The sequence below is a fragment of the Canis lupus genome, chromosome 2, assembly GCF_011100685.1.
Source record: "Canis lupus familiaris isolate Mischka breed German Shepherd chromosome 2, alternate assembly UU_Cfam_GSD_1.0, whole genome shotgun sequence".
NCBI classification, from domain to species: domain Eukaryota; kingdom Metazoa; phylum Chordata; class Mammalia; order Carnivora; family Canidae; genus Canis; species Canis lupus.
This window is the reverse complement of record NC_049223.1, coordinates 4,438,646-4,458,014: the sequence shown is the minus strand read 5'-3', so window position 1 is coordinate 4,458,014 and position 19,369 is coordinate 4,438,646. Positions and strand designations below refer to the sequence as shown.

Genomic DNA, 19,369 nt, shown 5'->3' with positions numbered 1-19,369 from the left:
AGACTAAGGACTGGATGCAGAGAGTGAGTAGGGTGTCAACAGCATTTGCTAGGGGCATGGTATCCATTTTAGAAAGGTCACTGGCTGAGGCCCGGACTGCATGCTCTGGAGTGCACAGCTGGGAAGACTACTTCTGATGCTGGTGAAGCGGGGGTGGCAAGGGAGGAAGAGAAAGGAAGGAGATAGGAAGAAGAGAAGAAGAAGGAAAGGAGGAGGAGAAGGAGACGGAGAACACAAAGACGATGAAGATGAAGATGAAGATGAAAGAAGACGAAGAAGAAGAAGAAGGGAAGCAAACCGGAACATGGGCCAGGGCCAGCACTCAATCTCCAGGCTAACAGGAACAACCCTCTGGGACACAAATGAGTTGAGGTTGGTAATTGGATGCGCAGAGGAAGTCAGACATACAGGACTCAAACTTCTCTGCCATCCATCGTGCTTCAATCACACCTTCTTTAGCAACTTTGGACCCCCCCTCCCAAGTTAGCTCTTCTGTGGTACTGTCTTCAGACTTCTCTGTCCCACCTTCTCATTACTATCTCATCATTTAGTAATTCTTTATATTTACTTCCACTGTTTAAAATACTATGTCATATCTGTCTTCCGATTGGACCCAGACTAATATAGAGGCCAGGGAGTTGCACTCTTTGGATTTGTCTTCTAGAGGATCTACCATAGAGAGCACAGTTGAACTGCAGCTCAAAATATAGACAGCTGCTACATTTTCATATCCACTGTAGCACTCACACCAAGGCCTTGTGTCTCTGCTAGGCTGTGTCCAGCCAATGACTTAGCACAGAAGGAATACTAAAACCAAGTCATTTCTGTCTCCCGTAGGACCCCTCTACAGGCAAGCTTCTGATGGGGACTCAAGATCAGAAAACCCCGAGGGCCTGTGCTCTGATTCTCCAACAGGGGCTTGCCCTGAGATCCACGGTACAACTTTTCCCCACCACTGACACCATGAATAGCATAGGGTCTACTGGATCCTGTGACCAAAGCAGTGAGGACTCCTAAGCACAGCCTGCACCTGCTGCACAATTCATCTGCTCTGAGACCACTGAAGTATTGCATTCCTTAGTTTCACCAAGGTGTATGGATGAAACGAGTACTCAATGTAGGACAAGGTTTCCCAACCTTGTACCATGGACATGGTGGATTGTTGTGGAGGCCTCTCTTGGGTATGTTTACCAGCACTCCTGACATCGACCCACTAGATGCCAGCAACATCCTCAGTTGTGAGGATCGGAAATGTCTCCGGACGAATCTATTGTTAGCAGTGTCTATAGCTAATAATACTGCATTGTATACTTAAACTTTGCTAAGAGGGTAGAGCTTATGTTAAGTGTTCTTACCAATTAATTGATTAATTAATTAATGAGACCAGGAAGAGACTTTGGGAGGTGATGGGTAGGACTATGGCTTTAAGGCATTGATGATTTCACAGAGGTCTATACTTATCCACAAACTCACTGAATTCGATACATTAAGTATGTACAGCTTTTGACATGTCAAAAAACAGGTCTCCAGACACTGCCAAATGCTCCCTGAGGAGCAGAATTCTTCTCCCACCACCCCACCCCCAACGCATTGAGAATTAGTGGCGTAAAATATGCTACCTCCAGAACCCAAAGAGGTCTCCCAGTTTCTGTCTTTGTGAAAAGGTATTCAAAATGTGGCAATTTTTCTTTCACTCCTGCGAGAATATCCTGGCATGCCCACTGGATGCCTCAAAACTTCACGGATATGTCAATTCATGCCGTCTTACCAAGGGCCCAAAGCGTTATAGCCTCTTACTGATCCTCATGTCAAATTAGCATGGTGTCAATATGATAGGCCAATGAGATATTCTGGGGATGTTCAAATGGTCTAGCTCCATGAGTTAATAAAACGCTGAGGCAAATTAAATGAATGAACACTTTGCCTATACTCTATGAATATGAACTATTTCTGATTCACTAGCGGACTAGAAAAGAATGCATTTGCCAAATCAGTGGTGACACATACCATGTACCTGACGTCTTATCAATCTGTTCTGGAAGCAATAAGAGGCGCACAATAACTATGACTGGAATTACTCTTTGTTTAAGTTGACAGTAACTACAGATATTTGCCACAATCTATCCTGTCTCTGAATGGGCCAGACTAGTGAATCAAGCAGAAATGTGATAGAGCTCACCAGCCTTTCATCCTTTAGCACTATCCCACTGCACCTCTGCTAGGATGCAGGGTTGTTTTTGGTATACCCTACCAAATGAAGGCTTGGAGACAGTTTCAGAGGTTTCTGCTTGGACTCTCTAAATTTTTTTTTCTCAGTTATATTTCCTTATTCAGGAGAGACACAGAAAGAAAGGCAGAGACATAGGCAGAGGGAGAAGCAGGCTCCCTGCTGGGAGCCCTATGTGGGGCTCAATTCCCGGACTCTGGCATCAAGCTCTGAGCTAAAAAAGAAAAAACTCACAATTTCAACAAGAAACACTTTTAGCTACTGTAAAATCATACAGAAAAAAAAAAACTATTGCAAATGACATCAATCTATATTACAAAGGATTCTGAATTATACTATACAATGTTCTTCACCTTGTCCTGTCAGAGTAATTGTTTTCTACCTAACCGATCACATGCTGACATTTTTCACTATACTTATACTCTTCTTATTAAGTTAAACTTTCCGCCTTGAGAAATTGTTACCACTCTTTACCAAATACTAAGATTCACAAAAAAAAAACCTTACCTTTTAGCGTAGTCAACTGCATTTATATTTGCTTTTTCTACTAAAAATGCCACCATTTTCTCTTTTTTTTCATTTATAGCAAGTAAAAGCGGTGTGAGGCCATCCTGTAGGAGTGCAAACAAAATTTATAATTTACAAAATTACATATTTGGATAATGAATCGTAAAAATTCTGAACGATCCTGTAACTTAAACATGTAACATAGAAAGTAAATAAAATTAGCCCTTTCGTTCTCAGCCCTCCATGGTTTCACCAGCTGCTCCTTCTTTTTAAAATACTGCTTTCTCACGGAGCGTGGGTGGCTCAGTTGGTCAAGCATCTGCCTTCAGCTCATCAGCTCAGGTCATGATCCCAGGGTCTCAGGATGGAGTCCCACCTTGGGCTCCCTCTGCAGCAAAGAGTCAGCTTCTCCCTCTCCCTCTGCCCCTCCCCTCCACTCGTGCTCTCTCTCCTGCTTGCTCGCTCTCTGTCTCTCTCAAAAACATAAAGTCTTTTTAAAAACTAAAATAAAAATAATAGAATAGACCTCCTCTTCCTCTTCAACAGATTACCTGCAGTCATTCCACAAACTCGCTTCAAACATTGCCTGGCTCCAAGAATCTTTGCTTCTCTCACAATATATATCATGGTATACCCTAGTTATTTTATTCTGCACCATCTAAACCAAAAGATTCTAGAGGGGAGGGGTTATTTTTTATCTCTGTATCTCCACTCTCTAAAACATAGTAGTAAATATTTAAAGTATCGTTACTGATTTTAATGGATATCTCCGGAGTAGTGTTTCTTCAATTATATTCCAAAGAACACATGATTTGCAAGAGATACTGTGCCCCAAAAGAAAGATTCAATGATCATCTATGTTTATGAAACATTACAAAACTGCACTATACATCTAGCACAAATGAACCCCATTTACATTTGCTTATCCCCATTTGACAATTCCTTCTTTTGTAGCAAACATTAATACTTGAGAAACAAGAGTTCCCAGGGATATAGTTTTAAGAACTTTCCAATAAAGGTAAGGGTTTTCTCCAGGTTGTACAAACTTGCTGGATTCTCATCTATCAATGGTATGGGGATCCCAGATGTCAACATAAAACACTCCAGCTCCAAATGAGTCACTAAGGAGATGGACTCTGAATGAAAAGAGCTAGGTTTCAGGGCAGCTGGGTTGTGCAGGCAGTTGAGGGACGTTTGGTTTTGTCTCAGGTGTGATCTCAGGGTCGTGGGATCCAGCCCCACATTGGATTCGGGGCTCCCCTGGCACTGAGCACCAAGTCTGTTTAAGACACTCTCTCTCCCTCTCCCTCTCCACCTCCCCCACCCCCACAAGCCTGTGCATGTGTGTGCTGTCTCTCTAAAATGCATAAAGAAACCTTTTAAAAATTAAAAAGAAAAGTAAATAAATAAAAATAAAAGAAAGAAGCTTCAAATGAATTTTGACCACTTAATACTAAATAATCTTTGGTTAAGGTGGGCCCACAATGAGATGAGCACTCGGTGTTATTCTTTATGTGGGCAAATTGAACTCCAATAAAAAATTGTGGGTTTTTTTGTTTAAAATAAAAAATAAGAACAATAAAATATTAAAAATAAATAACTAAATAAATAGTCCTTGGACTTTCTCCTATTATACCATGATAAAGTTTTATCTTAACTGTTAGAAAGCTCAGTATGAGATTTTTCTCATTTTTACCCTTTTATTCAAATTCATTTCCATATAACATACTATTAGTTTCAGAGGTAGAAGTCAGTGGTTCCTCAGTCTTATGTAACACCCAGGACTCATTCCATCATGTGCCCTCCTTAATGTCCATCACCCAGTTATCCCATCCTTCCACTCCACCCCTCCAGTGACCTTCAGTTTGGCTCCTATGATTAAGAGTCTCTTAGGCTTTGTCTCCCTCAGTCTCTCTGGTTTAAGTTTTTCTCTTCTTCCCCTTCTCCTCTGTCTTGTTTCTTAAGTTCCACATATGAATGAGATCATATGATAATTGTCTTTCTCTGACTGACTCAGGGTATTATGCTAAGTGAAATAAGTCAATGAGATTTTATTCTCTACTATACTCATTCTGAGAACCTAATGCACATCTACTTCTAAAAAAACCTGTTTGTATTCTAGTTTCTATTATCATTGCTATTTATGATTATTTTATAATTTAGACTAAGTGTAAATCAGAAATAAAAATGTCATGACTTACCAATAAAAATTCTAATACTGAATGAGCACTGGGTGTTTACATGTTGGGAAACTGAGATTAAGTAAAAACTATTATTCAAAAATTCTAATACTGCTTTATACGGATTATTTTTAGTATAATAAAAGCTACTATATAAATTGCGTATTTAGGGAATAATACCAAGGAGAAAGAGAATACTGTCTGAAATATGCATAATCTATCCAAGTAGAACCAGGATTAACTTCACATGGCTTGCAGATATTCCAAAAGGTACATGATTACTGTACATATATAGAAAAAATGTTTGTGAAAAAAAACGACTTTCAATTCTTAACTTAGAAAATTCATCCCGAGGCCCTGGGTGACTCAGAGGGTGAACATCATGATCCCAGGGTCCTGGGATCGAGCCCATATCAGGGTCCCCATAGAGAGCCTGCTTCCCCCTGTGCCTAGCTCTCTGCCTCTCTCTGTGTGTCTCTCATCAATTACTGAATAAAGTAATGAAAAAAATAAGCTGACAAAGAAACAGAAAATTCAATCCCAATCCTAAGAAATTAACATAAAATACAAAATATATATTACAAATTAAATATGGAGTGTCTTGAAAATCTTGAAATCTTTGTCAACATATACCATAAAACAGTAATTGTAAACTCAGTGCTTATGGAGGCAAAGCAGGTGACACGAGTCAGTGAAGAACCTAGGCGGGGACACGAGCAAACTGGAGACACATGCCTCCTATAAAGGGACAGCCTCTGCACAGCATACCAAACAGCAGCATGGGCTCAAGGTACCAGAAGTGATCTGTAAGAAAAGCTCAAAATCCAGAGTTCTACATGCGTGCCATAATTTTAAATGTTAGCTCAACTGACAGTGGAAACTAAATACATCCGGGGGCCACATTTAGTCTATAGCCTACTTGTGTTTTTCTATTTGCTGTGACTGTTTCCAATGGCCGTGCGTAAAACAAACACTTGGACATCAAACCTTTCCTAAAGCATCAGGATCATGTTTTACCAACAAATTAGGCCCCACCTTCTAAGGAAAATTGCTGTGAAGACTCATTAACACCTACTGTCAGAATTTTCCAATGCTTGTTTCAACTACAATCTATTTGTATTTACTTCCCTCACATTGCTAACCGAACAGACAGGAGTTCAGAGGAATGCTGAAGCAAAGTTATTAAAACAATTACCATCTGTATTGTCACTAACTACATGCTGAATGTTTAACACAGTAGTGATTATGCACTATGCCAGGGCCCTATGAATTTGAAAGACATCCTAAGATAGTCTATCGCACAGCTTCAACTAAAAAAGAAGGTTCACGGATTTCTACTGCTGCAATTGGGAAAACCCTGCTTGTAATAATCAGAATGGTAGCAAAACACGTAAAATCTTTAAAGGGTCAGACTCTACTTATTAAAAGACTACTCATAAAGACTTCCCATCTGGGTGCCGGTGAATGACTGATAGTTGGAAGAAAAGGTAATTATTTTTCAAGCCAACGAGATGACCAATAATTTTCATCTGTAATTCTCAAAGAGATACAGACAGATGAAAGGCTAATGTTGGAGAGAGTGGAAGGAAGTAGCCAGTATCCAACTTCAGTTAAATCTCTTCCAGAGATTTAATATTTTTACATCTCTAAATTTGTATATGTATACCTACCCATTCAGTAGTTGTTAGCCAAGAGTTGTAACAGAATCTCAAAACCCTATTTCCAAATTTCTGCGTACACACGTTATTGGATTCACTCCATCGAAATCTTCACGGGACAGTTTAGGCTTGTAAATTCTTTTAAAGTTCCCTAGTTGACTGTGATTCACCAGCACAAGTCTAGCTGAGAACTAGTACAGTACACAACCATGCCAGTCTCCTCTTTCACCTATGTGGCCAATTCTCCCTATCACTTGAGGATTCAGCCAAAAACAGAAATGAGTCACTTATCAAACCTGCATTCAATTTCCATGGCTAGAGGTAGAACAAGGACTAGTAAACTCAAAATGCAACTTGATTCCATTATTTACACACTCCTTACATCCTTCCCATCAAGACATTCTAGATTTGCAAGCAGAGTTTAGACTCGTATCTAAGTGGCTATAGCTGCAAAATACTATACTGTGTTCTTTCCTCTGCTTGTCCACTTTTTGTTTTTTTTTTTAAGATTTCTATTGATTTATTCATGAGAGATGAAAGAGAGAGAGAGAGAGAGAGAAAGAGAGAGAGACAGGCAGAGACACAGGCAGAGGGAGAAGCAGGCTCCTCCATTCAAGGAGTGCCATGTGGGACTCGATTCGGGAGACCACGGGATCATGCCCTGAGCCGAAGGCATATGCTCAATCACTGAGCCACACAGGCGTCCCTTTTTGTGCCCATTCAACCACCTGTTTACTGCCAATCTGATGTCCTTAGAGTCCTCCTAGAATTGATCTCTATATAAGTTTACAACACACTCACTGGTTCGTAAAGTAAGAATTATTATCCCTGAAAATTGAAGACTCCTTACCTAAACATAAACACTAAGAAAAACAAACACAATCCCAAAACCTTGTCTTGATATTTCCCCTCACTTGCCAAATTTCTAAATCGCTCTGCATGTTCCTGACTGCTTTCTCCTTTGCCCCTCTTTTGTCCCTCTTAAGTCAAGGCTGATAAAAGACAAACTCTGACCGTGTTAATCAATCACTTTTTGATCAAATAGGAACTTCTCAACAGCAGCAAGATTTGATATTGTAAAATACACTTGTTTTGTGTTTTAAGACAAAGCCTATTTCCAAGGCAAATTTTGCTTTCCTCTGTTGTTTGACACTAAATAAGAAAACAAACTGGGTGAGAAAACATTTTTGAAAATAAAGTTTCAGAACACATTCTGTGTTCTCATAAATATTTGCCATAAATACATAAAAGAAACTTGCCTTCTCTAATGCTTCTTTAGAGGTATCATTATTTAGGGGCAACTGAGTGGCTCAGTCCAGTTGAGCATCTGACTCTTGGTCTTAACTCAGGTGATGATCAGAGTTATAAGATCCAGCGCTGCGACAGACTCAGCGCAAAGTCTACTTCAGATTCTTACTCTCTTTCTTTTCCCTCTGCCCCCACAACACCCCCTGCTTGTACATGCTCACTCCCCCGCAAAAAATAAAATCTCACGGCTGAGTAATATTCCATTGTGGACATATACCACAGATTACTCAACAATTAGAAACAAAAAATACCCACCATCTGCTTCAACATGGATGCAACTGGAGGGTATTATGCTGAGTGAAGTAAGGCAATCGGAGAAGGACAAACATTACATGGTCTCATTCATACGGGGAATAGAAAAGAGTGAAAGGGAATAAAGGGGAAAGCAGAGAAAACGAGTGGGAAATATCAGTGAGGGGGACAGAACATGAGAGACTCCTAACTCTGGGAACCAAACAAGGGATGGTGGAAAGGGAGGTGGGTGGGGGGTTGGGGTGACTGGGTGACGGGCACCAAGGGGGGGGCACTTGACGGGATGAGCACTGGGTCCTGTGCTCTTTCTTGGCAAACTGAACTCCAACTAAAAAAATTTAAAAAGAAAAAACTAAAAGATAAAATAAGTACATAAACCCCAGAGTGTGAGGTGAAAAAATAAATAAATAAAAAAGCTTAATTAAAAAAAGGAAGGCAGGAAGGAAGAAGTATTATGGTAAGCCTGGGGGGCTCAGTGGGTGAAGCATCTCTCTCTGGTTATGGTCACGATCCCACTCCTGACATCAAGCCCCGTGCATCAGGCTACCTGGCTCAGTGGGAAGGCCTCTTCTTCCCCTACCTCTGCCTTTCCTCCCTACTCATGTTTGCTCTCTCTCATATAAATACAATCTTCAAAAATAAAAAGTGTTATTTAAAGCAAAAGCTTAGACAGTTATTTCAAAATATTTTCATCCAGGAAATGTTTGAGCTTCCAAATATGAAAAATCGACCCTATCTATGGCACACAACAGTGTTTCTGCAAGGGCAGCGACTGAAGGTAATGCACGTCAAAGAAAGCACAGGGAGACTGGCAAGTGTGGTCATCACCAGCTCCCCATGCACGCCTACCACCCCACTGAGGAACTACATAGGCTGAGCAGGAGCTACTCTCCGGAATGGGAGGCCTCACCGTGGTACATGGCTGGCAGAGTGGCTACCAGCACAAGCAGATACCACCTGTAGGATGTCATGACCTGATCCCCCTGCTCTCATCTTCTGAACCTTAGGGCCTAGAGTGCCCAAGGCCTATTACAACCTGCTGCTTTCTCCTCCCATTTACATTCACCCAAGCTACTCCTCTGGGTCACGGTCTCCTACTCATCCCCAGAAGCATCCATTTCCTAAGCCCCTGCACAGCTTTCGGCCTCCATCAACACCACACTCCCCTCTAGGCCTTCAATCCTTTGTGGGCTCTGAGGGCACCATCTACTCCCAGGCACAAAGGGGAAGATTTTCTTTCTGGGGTGGAAGGGTAGCTAGCAGACAGAATGTTTCCTTACTATATGCATTACTTTTCTCTTTCCCTCCCTCTGCCTTGGTTTTGGAGTTGTTTCCATGATGACAGGACCTGCTGTATAAAATTCAGTGTCGATGTCTTCATATATATATGTGCTATAGTACAAATATATCTACATATACATGTTGAAAAACCTTTTGCAGCTACATTTATTTATTTATTTACTGATTGATTTACTGATTTATTTATTTATTTATTTATTTATTTATTTATTTATTTATTTATAATGTGAAATACGTTGTAAAAAAAACTTGACCTGTACCTTGTTTTTGGCCTCTATATCTCCTTTATTCAAAAGCAGCTTGCGTGCTATTGAGATATTTCCCTCATAGGCCGCATAATGGAGAGCGGTGTTGTCCTTGAAATCCTTAGTATTTACATCAGCACCTTTTCTGAGAAGAATATCTACACATGCCTCTTCTTGGCATTGTACAGCCTGTCAGCATTATAACGAGAAACAGAATGTAAATTCTGGGAACTGAAAGGAAACATGCCACAAGTTTCACCAATGAGTTATGTTTAATTGCAACAAATGTTCATTCCAAGGACTTCAATCCAATCCACCTCAGGCAGACATAGGTGTGACCACCCACCTTCACGAGAGCTGTCCTGTTTTCTCCATCACGGAGGTTTAGCTGGCATTGAGAAAGTACCAGGATCTTCACCATATCTACACTCCCAATGGCACACGCCAAGTGGAGAGCCGTCCTGTGAGCATGAAAGGACTTGTCAGGAAATTACAGTGTACCTTTCCAAAACATTCAAATTAATTCACAGAATTGTAAATGTTAAATACTGTATTATTCTCATGACTCCAAAACAAAGATTTAGTTTTCTTTGGAAGAAAGTACAATATTTATTAGTGATTCTTCACCGCTCTATTAAAAGAGCAGCCTATCTGTTTAGGAAGAGCATGACCTCAGGAGGCAGCTCAACCTGGGTTTGATTCCCACTTTAACTCTGTCGCTTCACAGTGACCATTTAGCCTTATCGCAATTTCCTCATCCACAAAATGGGCATAAAAATAGTTGTCTCAGGTCGCCTGTCTGGCTCACTCTGAAGAGCATGTCACTCGATCTCGGGAGCCAGGGGTTCGAGACCCCTGTTGGTTATAGAGGTTACAAAACAATAGTAATAATAAATAAAATAAAAGGTACTTATCTCACAAGACCTCTTGTCGTGATCCTTAAATGAGGATCCATGCAAAGTTTTAGAATACTAGTTCCTAGCACAAATATTATTATAGCTATTACTACAACTTACAAAGACCCACTACAATTAGGGAAAACAATCCAATTATGCCCACTTTGCAGCTACGTTTAAGGATGAGCAAGAATACTCTATTTCAATGATTCCAAGATGCTCATTTTGTCACCTTTTAATATCTCTGACATCGGAATCCAATTTCTAATTCAAAATGTCTTAAAACTATAACTGGCATGATTTCTAAAAATTTCTTCTTGGTACATAAATAGTGGGGCATCATACAATCTACGGTGTGTCTTAAGTGAAATAATAGTGACATATACAACAGGTCTGTTGCACTTCTAGTCCTATGCTTGGAATTACATTGTTCAAGAGCTAAAATAATTTTCAGTAGTTGAAAGCATTATGAGAAGAGAGGACTAAAAGAGCCAAAGAATTTTTTTAAAGCAACCCTTACTTTAAGTTTCAAGGGATTTTAAGTCAAAAGAAACTCAGGATTCAAATAAACGGGGAGAGTTCTTTTATTTTTGGGGGGGTGGTGGGAAGCTCATTTTACTAAGCATTTTAATTAATAGAAAATGTTTAGATTCATAGAAATCAAGTATTTTCAATTACCAATATTAGTATTTAGTATTATTGCAATGTCAAAAGGGCAGGTAAAGGTAATCTTTTACAATTTCTGATTCAGAAATGTTTTCCTTTGACAGGAAGTTCCAAGGAAAAGTTTCACGTGAGATTAAGTCCTAATACTTCCATTTAAAATTTCTCACCTAGGGGCACCCGGGTGGCTCAGTTGACTGAGTGTCCAACTTTTGGTTTTAGCTCGGGATGATCTCACGGTCATGAAGACAGACGCCCACATTAGGCTCCATGCTCAGGGTGGATTTTGCTTGAGATCCACGCTTTCCTTCTATTCCTCCCCTCCCATGACCTTCTCTTTTTCTTTTTACAATAAATACATCTTTTATCATTTACAAAATAAAATAAAATCTCTCATCTTAGGAGTGCCTGGCTTGCTCAGTCTGTAGAGCATGTGTCCTTAAATGTCCAGCCCCATGATGGGTAGAGAGATTACTTAAAAATGAAAGCCTTAAAACCTAAATACATAAAATTTCTCATCTTGCTCATACTGGGCAACATGGAGTCTTCTTTTTTAAGATTTTATTTATTCATGAGAGACACAGACAGAAAGCACAGACATAGGGAGAAGCAGGTGCCTCACGGGGAGACCAATGTGGGACTCGATCCCAGAACTCTGGGATCACTCCCTGAGCCAAAGACAGATGCTCAACCACTGAGTCACCCAGGAGTCCCTGAAGTCTTTTTAAAATTGAAAAGATCCTGAGTAGACTATGTCTGCTACATAACTTGTGTTCAGGTTTGTCTGAGAAATAAATGGACTGAAAGAATACATAAATTTATTTGGAGAATATAAATAATAGTGAAAGGGAATAGAAGGGAAGGGGAAAAATGGGTAGGAAATATCAGAAAGGGAGACAGAACATGAAGACTCCTACCGCTGGGAAACAAACTAGGGGTGGTGGAAGGGGAGGAGGGTGGGGGTGAATGGGTGACGGGCACTGAGGGGGGCACTTGACGGGATGAGCACTGGGTGTTATTCTGTATGTTGGCAAATTGAACACCAATAAAAAATAAATTTATTATTAAAAAATTCATTTGGAGAGCTCTGTAGTTTTTAAAGATTTATCTATTTCTTGGAAAAAGAGAGAATGCAGGAGTGCGGTGAAGGGCAGAGGGGCAGAGAGATAGGGAGACAATCTCAAGCAGCCTCCCCATTGAACATGGAGCCCAACAGGGTGCTCAACCCCACAATCCTAACATCATGACCAGAGCCAAAATCAAGAGTCTGATGCTCAACAAACAGCCACCAAGGCACCAAGAAAGTTCAATATTTTTAAAGAAAACTTTTGTGAAGTAAACTAATATTTTTGAAATAGCAATAAAATGTGTATTTGCTATTTTTTAATTTTTTTTCAGAAGAGGGATACAACAAAAATTCTATAAGGTTTTGCAATACCATTTGTATTTTTTATTTTTTATTTTTATAAGGATTTAACCAAAATAAAATCATTAACCGTTCACTTATTAGATGTTATAAAGCTGCACATAATAAAAACATATGTATAGGTCATCCCCCGTGGCGCAGCGGTTGAGCACCGCCTGCAGCCTGGGGTGTGATCCTGGAGACCCAGGATCGAGTCCCACGTCGGGTTCCCTGTAATGGAGCCTGCTTCTCCCTCTGCCTGTGTCTCTGCCTCTCTCTCTGTGTGTGTCTCTCGTGAATAAATAAATAAAATCCTTAAAAAAATAAATAAAAATAAATAAAACCGTATGTATATATTTAATGTATGCATAATACAACCTACAATACAGATAAAAATATTCCCCTTAGTTCTGAAGAGGCTAACGGTTGTTAGAAAATACCAATCCTCTCCCATCAATTTTTTTTGAATAGGAAGAGGGGCGCTTAGGTGACTCAATCAGTTAGGCATCTGCCTTTGGCTCAAGTGTAGGGGTCCTGGGATCGAGCCCTACATCATCAGGCTCCCTGCTCCATGGGTTTCTGCTTGTTGTCCCCCTGCCCCTCCCTGCTGCTTGTTTGCCTGGTCTCTCTCTCAAATGAATCGATAAAATCTCTTTAAAGTAAATAAGTAGAAACTATTTTTTGTCTACACAAGATTCATATTCTTGTTCTCCTGGATTAGTTCATTGATAATAAACCTTTCTTAGAATTTTTATGTATCTTTCCTATAGAAATCACAGATTTTAAGAAAATGAAAAATCCACTTAGAATCCAAATGTTTGAAGATAACTAATTTTATATTTGCACATCTTTTTGGCTAACTCAAAACCATTGTCTGCTTATATGTTTGTATCATCAAAACAATTTTTCACTCATTTAATGATCCAAAGTACAGCTTTGCATGTTAATGTGTATCAATTATCTCTGCCACATTCAGTGGTCACATAGTAGTCCAGCCTCTGGATACACTGCCATTTACGAATACAGGCCATTAAGTGACTCCTTAATACACTGCTATTGTAAATAGTGCTGAGAATAGCATATTGTATATTATTTATTTCTAATTATTTCCTAAAGATATTTTACATCAATAAGCTTCATGGCTCAAGGAAATACTTATTTTTCAATGTGGTACATAACCACCAAACTATCTGAAAAGTCCAAAACAACTTAAATTTTAAGTAGTATAAGTAACATCATTCCTTATCTTCACAAAGCTTGAGATGGAAAATGGGATTTTATGCCTCTTTTTAAAATATTTTATTTATTTGAAATTAAGAACACCAGCAGAGGGGAGGGGGAAAGAGAAAAGCAGACTCTCCACTGAGCAGGGAGCCTCACCAGGGGCTAAGCTCCAGGACCCAGAGATCATGACCCTGAGAGGAGGTCAGAAGAGGCCAACTGACTCAGCCATCCAGGGGCCCCTATCTCATTCCTGTAATAACTTCCCTGTAAAACGAAGATGTTCTTTTTCTCCAAAACATATGTTGTAAATATTTTGCAAGTACATTCTCTTTTATTTTGCTAATATTACTTTCTGATTCAGAGGCGTTTTTTTTTGTGTCTGTGGCTGAATCAAACTCCAGAATTTTTGCTTTTAATGTCATGAGCCCCTCTACTGCTCGCCCCGACTCCTCCCGCCCGCCTCAAAAGCCCTGTTACCTGTTCTTCCTGTCCCTTTTATTTAAGTCATGTAAACCAAAAACCAGCAACTGCTGTATCTCCTGCATTTTTTCTGTATCGCCCTCAATCACAGCTCTGTGGATTCCCCGGAGATCTTGATATCTGATGTGGTATCCGGGACCGGGGCTGTGGAAGCTGTCAACAGTCATAGTCATAGGCGGCGACCTGACCCTCAGAGGCCTGAGGTTGAAGCCGAAGCGCAGCAGGCCCCACCCATTCCGCGCTGTAGATCTCTTTTTCATAATGAAGCCGACAGGCTTCAGTGACACAGGTTTCACCGCCTCTAGTGCGATACACTCCCGCGCCAGCAATAAGGCAAGTGGGCCTCGCCTCAATGTCTCAGGGACTAAGCCCAACGACTTAGAATCTTCCTACGCAGAACCAGTGTAACCTAGCAACGCTGCTAAATGCGAATGCGCCTGCGCACCTCAGAAGCTGGCATCCCTGCGCATGCGCACAGAGGGCAGTGGCCAAGGGTGCCCAAAGCATATATGCGAGGAGGCCCAAGCCTCTCAAATCTCTGAGATCCCCTGTGAGCTGGCTGGCTTCCCTTTAGAAGTTGGTGGGATGACTGAGAATTTGGGGACATTTGCAAAATCCTCTGGGGTGTGGAAATGTAGTCTTCTGGGCCTGTGAGTGGCTCAGTGGTTGAGCATCTGCCTTTGGCTTCGGTCATGATCCGGGGTTCCTGGGATCAAGTCTTGCATCGCACACCCCACAGGGAGCCTGCTTCTCCCTCTGCCTATGTCTTGCCTCTCTCTCTCTCTCTCTCTCTCTCTCTCTCTCTGTGACTATCATAAATAATAAAAATTTTTAAAATTTAAAATAAAAAAAATAACATCACTCATTGAGCCCTGCACCACGCAGGGGGCTGATCAGCTCCCCCAAGTGCCCACACCTGAAAGTCAGCACAAAGGCCCCTCCACCAGAAGAATTGATATCAATCAATTAATAACCAAATTAATAACCAAATTTAAGACATACTTAGATAATAATACACTTATACTTGGTGACTTCAATCTAGCGCTTTCTACATTTGATAGGTCTTCTAAACACAACACCTCCAAAGAAACGAGAGCTTTAAATGATACACTGGACCAGATGGATTTCACAGATATCTACAGAACTTTACATCCAAACTCAACTGAAAACACATTCTTCTCAAGTGCACATGGAACTTTCTCCAGAATAGACCACATACTGGGTCACAAAACAGGTCTGAACCGATACCAAAAGATTGGGATCGTCCCCTGCATATTCTCAGACCATAATGCCTTAAAATTAGAACTAAATCACAACAAGAAATTTGGAAGGACGTCAAACACGTGCAGGTTAAGAACCCTCTTGCTAAAAGATGAAAGGGTAAACCAGGAAATTAAGGAAGAATTAAAAAGATTCATGGAAACTAATGAGAATGAACATACAACAGTTCAAAATCTTTGGGATGCAGCAAAACCAGTCCTGAGGGGGAAATACATCGCAATACAAGCAGCCATTCAAAAACTGGAAAGAACTCAAATACAAAAGCTAACCTTACACCTAAAGGAGCTAGAGAAACTCAAATAAACCCAAGGAATTTACTGCTCAGCAGACTTGTCTTGCAAAAAGTATTAAAAGCAGCGTGCTGAGTTCTTAAGGAATATGACAAAGTGAAATCAATTAAAGCAATGTTATAAAGGATGGGGAAAAAAGGAATTGAATATATTCTCCTATAAGGCAACTGCACTACCTGTGAAAAGGTGTAATGTTATTTCAGAGTGGACCTGGATTAGTTATAAATGAATATAACAAACTGTAGGGCAAGCACAAAAAATTCTTTTAAAGAAGTATATGGACAGGGTTGTCTGGGGGCTCGGTTGGTTCAAGCGTCTACCTTCAGCTCACGTCATGACCCCAAAGTCCTGCAATAGAGCCCTGCATTGGGCTCAGTGGGGAGTCTGATTATCCTTCTCTCCTGCTCCTCCCCCTGCTCCTTCTCTCTCTCTCTCTCTCTCTCTCTCTCTCAAAACTAAAATCTTTAAAAAGAAAACAGTATATGAATATGCTAAGAAAGAATGGAATCCCATAAAATGTTAAACTAAAAGCAGAGACGGAAGAGAAAGAGAGGGTGATAAAAATATAAAAAAGAACAACTGTAATGAGTGGAAATCAGTTGCCAACATGGTGAATATTAACCCAACTACAGCAACAATTACCTAAAATGTGGATGGTCTAAATATGCCAATTAAAACAAGAGACTGGAGGTGCCTGGATGGCTCAGTGATTGAATACATCCTGCCAGCCCTTTCTGGCCTACCAGGTCTCTGTGGAGAGGTCTGCTGTTAACCTAATACTTCTCCCCATAAAGGTTAGGGATTTCTTACCTCTCTGTTTTAAGGATCTTCTCTTTATCTTTGGAATTTGGAAGTTTCACTCTTAAATGCCGAGGTGTTGAACGGTTTTTATTGATTTTAGCGGGGGATCTCTCTATCTCCTGGATCTGAATGCCTGTTTCCCTCCCCAAGTTAGGGAAGTTCTCAGGTATGATTTGTTCAAATACGCTTTCTGGTCCTCTGTCCTTTTTGGCACCCTCTGGAACCCCCATTAAATGTAGATTTTTTCTTCTCAGGCTGTCATTTATTTCCCTTAACCTTGCCTCATGGTCTTTTGTTTTTCTCTTTTTTTCCTCAGCTTCCTACCTTGACATCAACTTGTCTTCTATGTCACTCACTTGTTCTTCTACCTCATTAAACCTTGTCGTTAGGACCTCCAGTTTGGATTGCATCTCATTTAATTGATTTTTAATTTCTGCCTGCTTAGATCTAAATTCTACAGTCATGAAGTCTCTTGATTCCTTTATGCTTTTTTCCAGAGCTTTTATATATATATATATATATTTTTTAATTCATGATGGAGAGAGGCAGAGACACAGAAGGAGGGAGAAGCAGGCTCCACGCTGGGAGCCCGACATGGGACTCGATCCCGAGACTCCAGGATTGCGCCCTGGGCCAAAGGCAGTCGCCAAACCGCTGAGCCACCCAGGGATCCCCCACCAGTAGCTTTCTAATTGTGCTTCTGATTGGGCTTTCTGACATCAAATTGTAATCCAAATTCTGTAACTCTGTGGGAGAGAGTACTGTTTCTGATTCTTCCTTTTGTGGTGAATAATTTCTTCTACTCATTTTGCTTAGTGCAGAGTGGCTAAAAACAAGTTGTACTGGAAAAAGGAATGAAAAAAAAGAGAGTGAGAGAAAGGGGAAAACAAAGAAAGAACAAAAAAAAAACAAAAAAAAAAATTAAAGCAAACAAAAAAAAAACAAAAAACCCGAAAAACAAAAAACAAAAAACAAAAAAAGGGAGGGGTATCCTCTGATTCTATATACTGTAAGTCCCTCGACTTCCCCCCTGGAGTTTTCCAGCGCTGCTGGGTCAAGAACTTGCTCTTCTCTGTCCTTCCAGCTGGCTTTCTGGGGGAGGGGCCTGCTGTGGATTCTCAGGTGTGTGCAGCTGGAGGGGCTGCCTGCCCGCTGCCAGGTGCACGGCTCAGTGTGAGCTGTTTATCCTGTGAGGCCCCTGCTCCCTGGTGGCCCCACTTCATCCCAGGCACAAGGTGGCACAGGAGGAACAAGCCTGGCGGCGGCCAGCTCTCCAGCCCTGGAGGGCGCTCCCCGCAGGGCCTCCCGCCGTCTCCCAGTCCGGGGCCGGGGCCGGGGTCCCCGCCCTGCACAGCTCGAGGCCGCGGGGCCGCCGCCCTGAGTCCTCCCGGCCTCCGCCTGTCCCGGGGGGAGCGCCGGATCTTGGGCTGTGTCCCCGGCGCACCGGCCCCGGGCCTGTGCTGCTGGAATCGCTCCCGGGGCCGCGCAGCCTCCTCCGCGCGGAGCCACCGCCGGGGCTGCTCCCGGGGCCCCGCGTGCGCGCTGCAGCCCTTTAGGGAGCTGGCGGCGGTGTGTGGCGCCCTCGCCCCCGGGGCGCACCTCCTCTGTTAGTGCCCCTGGGAGCCTGAGGCATCCCCGCCCTCCTGGGATCCTGCCGAGCTCCCCGAGAGCGCCTTTCCTTCCGGGAAGATTGGGGAAGCTCCCGCTTCTCCTCTCCGGGGCAGGGCCTTCCTGTCCTGGGGGCGCTCGCCACAAGGCCTTTGCCCGGCTCCTCGCGGGGCCCCTCCCCCTGGAAGCTTTTCTATTTATTCATTTTTCCGTCTTCCTGCCTTGATAGAAGCGCGAACTCTTCTCACTGTAGCATTCCAGCTGTTCTCCCTTTAAATCTCAGGCTAGGGATCCCTGGGTGGCGCAGCAGTTTGGCGCCTGCCTTTGGCCCAGGGCGTGATCCTGGAGACCCGGGATCGAGTCCCACGTCGGGCTCCCGGTGCGTGGAGCCTGCTTCTCCCTCTGCCTGTGTCTCTGCCTCTCTCTCTCTCACTGTGTGCCTATCATAAATAAATAAAATAAAATAAATCTCAGGCTAAATTCATAGGTTTTCAGGATGATTTGAAAGTTATCTAGGTAAGTTGGTGGGGCCAGGTGACTTGGGGACCCTATTCTTCCACTATCTAGCCCTGCCCCTCCTACTCCGAGGTACTTGAAGATTTACACTGTCCATCACATAGGCCAAACAGGTTCCACAAACCAACAAACAGGAAAACAGAATCCCATTGTTTTTGTGCTCAAAAATATAAAATGCTTCTATCCTGAGTTATGAAACAGGTAAAATCTACGTTGTCATTGACACAACTAGTAAGAGAGTATTTTTTTTAATTTTTATTTATTTATGATAGTCAGAGAGAGAGAGAGAGAGAGACAGAGACACAGGCAGAGGGAGAAGCAGGCTCCACACAGGGTGCCCAAAGCGGGACTCGATCCTTGGACTGGAATCACACCCTGAGCCAAAGGCAGACGCTCAACTGCTGAGCCACCCAGACATTCCCACAACTGAAGACTTTTTAAATAAGTCTTAAGATTCTTGTGATTCAACCAATATTTTAGATAAACTATTAGAGTGTTTTCAAACTTTCATAAAAGCATGGCCATTTAA

General features: G+C 41.8%; 1 protein-coding gene across 1 annotated transcript in view; it reads right to left on the bottom strand.

The window, feature by feature from the left end:
* The window catches only part of LOC119869223 (ankyrin repeat domain-containing protein 7-like), a 34,369-nt gene extending 19,255 nt beyond the window's left edge, over nucleotides 1-15,114 (bottom strand). The window contains exons 1-4 of the mRNA XM_038532055.1: nucleotides 14,342-15,114; nucleotides 10,023-10,137; nucleotides 9,692-9,865; nucleotides 2,735-2,838 (exon numbers count right to left, since the gene is read on the bottom strand). Of these exons, the coding sequence (XP_038387983.1) occupies nucleotides 2,735-2,838; nucleotides 9,692-9,865; nucleotides 10,023-10,137; nucleotides 14,342-14,604 (656 nt within the window). The 5' untranslated portion in view covers nucleotides 14,605-15,114. The remainder of the gene's footprint in view (nucleotides 1-2,734; nucleotides 2,839-9,691; nucleotides 9,866-10,022; nucleotides 10,138-14,341) is intronic.
* Between the last annotated feature and the right edge of the window lie 4,255 nt (nucleotides 15,115-19,369).